This window comes from Bombus vancouverensis, chromosome 15, assembly GCF_051014615.1.
Source record: "Bombus vancouverensis nearcticus chromosome 15, iyBomVanc1_principal, whole genome shotgun sequence".
In the NCBI taxonomy this organism is placed as follows: Eukaryota; Metazoa; Arthropoda; class Insecta; order Hymenoptera; family Apidae; genus Bombus; species Bombus vancouverensis.
This window is the reverse complement of record NC_134925.1, coordinates 6618242-6625411: the sequence shown is the minus strand read 5'-3', so window position 1 is coordinate 6625411 and position 7170 is coordinate 6618242. Positions and strand designations below refer to the sequence as shown.

Genomic DNA, 7170 nt, shown 5'->3' with positions numbered 1-7170 from the left:
ATTCAACGTTCGGTATCATTTCAAAAAATGTATTACTTATCTTAATGGTGACGTAAAATATACATACCACAGGAAACTGGATTACGTAATCTCCGTGTTTTAATTCTTGGTAACATATGCTTTTGATGCTTTTCAAAAATCATCGTTTTTCAAAGTAGTAGGAATTCAAACTGAATTGCATCAGCTTGAAACACACAATACAGTCTATAGCTGCCGGTTCCGGTATGGCCTTTAATTGAATCGCAAAGCAGAAAGGCGAAAACCATGGCGGCGGTCTTGTTGGCGAGATTGTACTTTCGCTGTGTTGTACGCTTTTCTGACCGAGAGTACAAGCGCTGAAGGAATAATACCGTGGAAATCGAAACAGAAAGAAAAATGGTACGTAATATATGGAAATCAATGACTGTCCTTTCATTGTTACCACGTAAGAAGTTACCTACGTCAATATAACCTCAAACGGAGCGGAAAAATAAAACGTCATTTTCAGAATCATTCATAATAAAGCAGCCAAGTAATTGATACAGTCAATTTATTCTTATTTTTGTTATTGAAATGTGATTTTAATAGGTGATCAGGTAATTTATAAACATTTGATCGTAATATCAATAGAGCCACTCTAGTGAATCTAGCGAGTCAGATGACGGTGGAGACGATCAGGAAGGGTCTTCTTTCTCGGAAACGAACATCGAGGATGCTCTGACTTCTTTCAGAGAGCAATGGCAACGTGAATTAGAGATATCGCCCAAAAGAGATCGACCAAGAACGCAGTCTACAAAGACAGTTAAAGTTGATGTCTCTAATTCTAACGATGAAGAGTCTATTGAAAGCAAGGTATAATAATGACCAATGGATGTTCTAAAGATATCTCTATGTATGTATATAATATGTGGAAGTAAATATTTCAGGCAAGAAATTTGTTCCTGAAAGGAATTGAATATGAGGAAAGAAGGAAGTTCTATGAAGCAATTCAATTTTACAAACGAGCTGTGTTATTAGTTCCTGACATTGAGTTACGTTTATACGAATCAACTAAAGTAAAATCAAACGATGATAATCATGAAGGATATGACAATGATATAAACAACATTGGTGAAAATGCTGAAAATTATAACGAAGAAGATGAAGAAGAAAGCGATTTATTTGTTAAATTATGCAAAATTGTAAATCAAAATAAATGCGTTTGTTTCCCTAAATTTGAACAAACTGTGAGTACATATACTTAGAATTGTTGGGTAATCTATATTGTTGTGGAACATTATCAGGGCATTCCTTTTTCAGACAACACATATTTCTGCCTTGCCTATGGAGATAGTGCTTTACATCCTAAGATGGGTTGTATCTTCAGAACTTGACTTGAGATCTCTTGAAATGTTCTCCAGAGTATGTCGTGGATTTTATATATCTGCAAGAGATACCGAAATCTGGAGACTTGCCTGTGTTAGGTATGTCAATAAAAATCACTTAATAGATCTCTGTAATAATGGAGTGATCACAAAATGATCAAATTGTATAGAGTATGGGGTGTAAATTGTGGAACCTATGCTCCAAAATATCAATCATGGAGAGATATGTATTTACAACGGCCTAGACTAAGATATAATGGATGTTATATTAGCAAAACCAGTTACATTCGTGATGGTGAAAATAGTTTCCAAGATCGATTTTATAGACCTTGGCATCTGGTGGAATACTTCAGGTACCTGAGGTATGTGATGATACTTGATTATATATTAATTGAGAAAAATGTCAATTCTTATATTATTTCTTTGATAAACAGATTTTTTCCCGAAGGAAGAGTTTTGATGCTAACTTCAACTGATGAAGCCCAAAGTTGTGTAAATTTTTTAAAATATCGCACTCCACGGAATCCATCGGTTCTTATTGGTCATTATATATTACGCGATAATTGTGTTATTCTAATGCTCAAGAAACAGGAAATAAAAGGAGTTAGTACATATAGAAAGAAGAAGAAAGAAACTATGCATGATAGTGGGGAACAAACATTTCATATTGTAAATATCAATGTATATTATATCAAAGTAATTAATATTAAAAACATGATAAGACGTACGATCAAATTATACTTATGGATATTTATAGGAATTTGAAATTCAGGATCATCATAGACGGTTAAATTCGCAATTGAAATGGCTGAGTTACACTATATTTACAAAATATCGAAATGGACATGAAGCGAAAATGTGTTTAAAGGAGCCATCTGTAAGAGAATGGAGAGTATCGGCTATTGGCGGGCGATACCCGTCGCTTAAATTTAGCAGAGTTAAAAGTTATACTCAAGAAAGTGAAGCTCCTTTACAATAATTCTAATTGAACGCAAAATTATTAATCATCTGAATTGTGTAAGAGTACCTACATAATGGAACTGAAATTTAAGAGAAGACTATATTCTTCAAACGAACGTTAAATCTTGTACAGATCACTCTTGATGTACATTCAGAGTATGCACGTTAATGTTACATTCTTCCGCTTATAAACATGTATTATAAACAAGTTCTAATGAAAAAAACACTTTATTCTTAATTTATTATCAAAGTATTTCTTAAATAATTTTTATTAACCTACTGTACAATTCTAGCGTTACAGTTTTCTCTTAAATTCTATCTACATTAATTGTAGGTGATACGTACTGAATGATTTAAGATTTAATATATTGTTTACTATGCACTTCTACGATGCGTTATATGTTTTCAAAATAGGTGCTTTTATTTTAAAATATACTAATTGATCACTTTTTTATTTATTTATTAATTATGAAATTTTCAATGAAAATAACGTCGGAGATAAATAATTTTAACGCAATACATACATATATCGATAATTAATTTCGATCAGACTATAAGCTACTGCAGCATGCAATTTATACCAACGATCAGATCCGCAAGGACACGTTCATACGCGATATGGTATACTAAAAATATATTTATTTAGCACGCGTACTATCTATTGATAAATTTCCTCTTCAGATAAAATATTTCATTCTTCGAGACATTCTTGCGGCTCTGCTCTATGCGAATTTCATATAGAACTTTATCATAAACGTATACACTCAATTAAAGTACGTGAAAGAAACGAAAACACGATTGATATACGTATGTTAATTAAATTTATACCATTTACTTTCTAATTGTAAGATCTATCGACTGTGGATAGCAGGTTAATCTATGCCTGTATTTCAAATGTAAATGAACGGATTGTGCATTCTTCGTTCCCGATACCTCTTTATGGGCGATGAATTTACGTATGAATAATTGAAACCCCTATGGAATTAAATAAATTCCAATCGATATTTTGGGATAGTTTTATTCGTTTACACGAGTGGTATCGACATTGAGAAACGATGTGTGTCTAATTAAAGGAACGAATGTCCGGGAACACATAAATTATTGCGGATTTTAAATTCTTATAATCACAACAATAAACGTATTTTTGATGTGCTTATTCGAGTTGAATTATTTTACTCGAAAAAAATGGAATTACTCCTGATATTCGAATTAACGATGAAAATAAATATTTCACCATTTATCTTATTCTCTGTGATATGACAAATTAACTTTTGTACTCGTACTTGTACTTCAACTATTCCACGTGCTCTCTTCTCGTTATATTTGCTTTTTTTTTTTATATGTATTAAATTTTGGTACGTATACTTATTTCTTTCTTTGGTTTCTTTACTTAAAAAGTGGCCGTCGATTAAACAGAGTGTGTACCTATACACAAAGTAACCGACGATTGGCGTAGGCTCGATTTATCACAGACTTCATTAGAAGATTTTCACCCACACCATTCCATCACAGTTCATCGTGTTTCAACTGATCGAGGATCGTTTTATTACACGCGGACGAGTCGGAGATCCAAGCAAGATCTTGCAGAGTCGCAGCGTGCATCGAACAAATCGCCAGGACAACCAGCACGTGCATTAAATTATGAGAATTCAACATTAGATCCAGTTTGCCTGGTATCCATTTCTCAGGAATACGCAAGGCGCCTATTATTGCTCCCACAACCGCTACAAGATCCTAAAAGAAGATAGGTATTTTTTCAATGGTTTTATTTTATATTTTAATGATACATAATACAAAAATTTACTAATTGCATTGACTAATGTTACTAATACCTTTTTATTTAATAGATACATTTAAAACTAAGCATTTTCTGTGAAATGAGCAAATGGTCAACCCCTTCTATCTTATTACTACATCATTGTGTTGATACCAAATAGTCTATTTATTAGAATTAAAAGGTGAAATTATAATAAATTACAATTTTTATTCGCATAAACAAATAAAACTCTAGTTACAGAGAGTTAAACCGAAGTATATGACAGCATTTACCTGTAGTACAATGTGAAGTAAAGCGTCTGGAGAACCACCGCTGATACCTAAGTATCGCAGAGTCATCATCAGCATTCTCATGAGAAAAAGGGGTGCGAAACATAATCTTCTCTCCCAAGGAGATCGCGCGTTCATCGCCTGTGAAATATACTTTCAAGTGTTTAAAAACTAAAGACAATGATTTTTAATTTCTAATGGATAAGTCGTGGATACCTTAAGAAGACCCCAAATGCAAAAGAAGCAGTAGATGAACATACAGAAGTACCAATAAATATCAGGCAAACAGTGGATTGTTGCAGCCATCATAGGTATTGCCCCTAAGATTAGGAATGGAATTCAAGTCTATTAGAACTATTATTCATATAACTATTGAATCATGCAGAAGCCAAACTGATCAATCAATTCTTTGATTTCTAAGAAGCAAACGCTAATACTAAAATTAAGAATGTTTCAGAAAGTGAAGTTAATCACTTTGATTTCTAAAGTAATAAGGTGATTCAATTATACTGTAATAATCGCTTAAATAATTACCAAAGCTTTGACACAGCCATATACCGATCATGTCTAATTTTAATAGCGTTCGGTAGAAGATCTCGTCGTAGTTCAAATTCATAAAGAGGTGGTAAATAAAAGACCCGATCCATGGACTAGTGGCACCGATTAAATGACACCAAGATAAAACTGCTATGAGGATACCTTTGGTATTCCATGGGAGAAGTTGCGGAATGGTCAATAACATGTATAGGATGGCAAATCCTGTAACATAATTTTGTTTAATTAATTTACATTATCAAAAGACAGGATATAAATAATAAACTTAAGAAGAGTGTCATTAATTTGTTAAAATAATTACAACTGAAAATCTATTGATCCTATGCAACAAGTCATTTCTTGTCATATAAATGAATGATATATTATCATATTTTCATTCTACAAGTACATATGAAGTAAATCTTTGGCTTAATGAAATTGATACATAATTTGTACTTGTTTGTAATATTCTCTATTCTTTATTCTTTATTCCAAAAAGATAGAAGCTTCCATTCTTTAATTATAAATAAAGAACACTCTCTCTAATTACCTACTTCTTAATTACCTCGTCGTATAAAGTATCTCGTGCAACAGCGAACAATGTTCATTTTTAGAGAATTAATGTTCATTAAATAAATGCTTTTACGTGATGTTCGTGTTTACCTTCACATACGTATAGTCTCTTTTACGCCCATTATTCTTCGGTTATTAATAAACTCTTTGTTGTTTGATATGATTGACGTAACGTGACATTCCCGTTTTAGACATTTTCCGCACGATATTACATACATACGTAATATCGTAAAATCGTCTCATGGATTGTTCAATCGGATCGTTAAAAATTGATATAGAACATGCATATGAATATTGGATGAAGGTATTTAGGAATTTCTCATGAATTTTTCTTTTCAATATGAGATTACTATTATCAATGTCACGAATAGATCACCGAAGGATAACGTACGGCTTCGCTGATCGATCTTTTGTTACCCCGCAGTGCGCCGATAGAAACATAATGATTTCTCTCATAAGTTGACCTTGAAATCGCTTAGTTCAAGGGTAATCCAGTTTTCTACTTTATCGAAGCACGACAGCTACGTAACTCTCCCTTTCGCACCACATTCCGACATTCTAACTAAAGTGATTATATCTAAAAGCTAGATACACGAAAATTTTCATATTATAACATTTTAGATTTTTCGAAAAATAGTTCTTTCACTTATTATTCTATTCTCATTTCAATACTGTCTAAACTGATACACGTGTAGTAGTATCACACGTGTCTAGATAAATGTCTTTCTCCTTTATTTTGATTTCCTTATTTTGAAGTTTGAGAAGCAATAATTACCATGTATAATATGAATGTACAGATGATTTGCAGCGATATATAGATCAATGTGATGTACTAATGAAAGTAACTACGTTTCTGTCTCAATAAAAGTCAACATTAATCTTGCCAAAAGAACCTGCTTGCATTTAATAATTACAAAAAGATTTCAATAGATCTAGTATGGAAAGAAAATAAAGACACAGGTATGTAACTCTTCTATATCACACAAGGGTATAGAGGGTTTGATACCAATCATCCGACAATTGATAAAACATTTCAGATCTCCCAATCTCAATTAGACATTCATCCACCATAGCAGAATCCAAGTACCACCATAGCTTCCTAAAGGACTCGCTTTCTATTTTCTACAGCTTAGAACTTACCATGTGTTATGATATTAACAGTCTCATTGTGTATATAAAAGAGACTGCGAAGACACTGTCCGACGGTCATGAGCGGTCTGTAACCAGTGCGGATATGGGGATTGAATTGCAAGTGTTGAGGCATGTCGCTCCATCGTCGCAGAAGGCGAACCTTCGGTTTCTCTTCTTGCGATGGCTCCTCGTGCATTCTTCTCTGATCGTTGTCCTGGCGATAAAATACTTTCGCGTTGCTAATATCCTGGAGCGGAGGATCTGCCGCCTCCGCATGATGCTCGTCGTCTCGAAGCAACGTCGTGCAAACGAAGTGCTCGTGAGGAATGTTAGAAGCACGGAGCCGCGCGCGGGGCACAGATCAACCTCTAGAAACAAGTGTCTTGGACGTCGGTGGTGTCGTTACTGCATCAGTTGCGTACTCGATGCTCTCTGTCCACCACCATCCGTAGTTCCGACCTCTCTGACGGTGCCGTTACCACGGAGACCGCATCGATCCTTTTCATTGCCAAAGAGAACGCACCCCTCGAATACACGCGACCAGTTTCCGCGGGCTTGGTCACGAATTTAGCCCAGAAATGCA

The 7170-nt window shown here is 34.1% G+C and overlaps 2 protein-coding genes across 3 annotated transcripts; one reads left to right on the top strand and one right to left on the bottom strand.

Annotated features, from left to right (window-relative positions):
* The first annotated feature begins 111 nt into the window (after window positions 1-111).
* Window positions 112-3459, top strand: LOC117157282 (F-box only protein 9). The gene is made up of 7 exons (XM_033335221.2): window positions 112-378; window positions 610-831; window positions 906-1205; window positions 1279-1442; window positions 1514-1705; window positions 1778-2012; window positions 2101-3459. Exons 1-7 carry the CDS (start codon window positions 376-378, stop codon window positions 2320-2322), a joined length of 1338 nt encoding a protein of 445 aa, XP_033191112.1. The 5' UTR covers window positions 112-375; the 3' UTR covers window positions 2323-3459.
* LOC117157283 (progestin and adipoQ receptor family member 4) lies at window positions 3306-7047 on the bottom strand. Of its 2 annotated transcripts, none has more exons than XM_033335222.2 (5): window positions 6597-7047; window positions 4884-5108; window positions 4566-4669; window positions 4353-4490; window positions 3306-4037 (listed from the first exon to the last, which is right to left on the bottom strand). In XM_033335222.2, exons 1-5 carry the CDS (start codon window positions 6781-6783, stop codon window positions 3810-3812), a joined length of 882 nt encoding a protein of 293 aa, XP_033191113.1. In that variant the 5' UTR covers window positions 6784-7047; the 3' UTR covers window positions 3306-3809. The 2 variants fall into 2 exon arrangements, with proteins under 2 accessions (XP_033191113.1, XP_076480950.1); XM_076624835.1 differs by lacking the exon at window positions 6597-7047 and adding an exon at window positions 5449-6018.
* Between the last annotated feature and the right edge of the window lie 123 nt (window positions 7048-7170).

What these genes read in the sequence shown, in the direction of transcription:
- LOC117157283 (XM_033335222.2), bottom strand. Translation starts at nt 6,783, where the DNA reads ATGCACGAGGAGCCATCGCAAGAAGAGAAACCGAAGGTTCGCCTTCTG. An exon ending in ATGGCTGTGTCAAAGCTTTG is followed by an intron (nt 4,670 to 4,883) that starts GTAATTATTTAA and finishes TCCTAATCTTAG; the next exon opens with GGGCAATACCTATGATGGCT. An exon ending in GCATTTGGGGTCTTCTTAAG is followed by an intron (nt 4,491 to 4,565) that starts GTATCCACGACT and finishes TATATTTCACAG; the next exon opens with GCGATGAACGCGCGATCTCC.
- LOC117157282 (XM_033335221.2), top strand. An exon ending in AAGAGTCTATTGAAAGCAAG is followed by an intron (nt 832 to 905) that starts GTATAATAATGA and finishes TAAATATTTCAG; the next exon opens with GCAAGAAATTTGTTCCTGAA. An exon ending in GAATACTTCAGGTACCTGAG is followed by an intron (nt 1,706 to 1,777) that starts GTATGTGATGAT and finishes TTTGATAAACAG; the next exon opens with ATTTTTTCCCGAAGGAAGAG.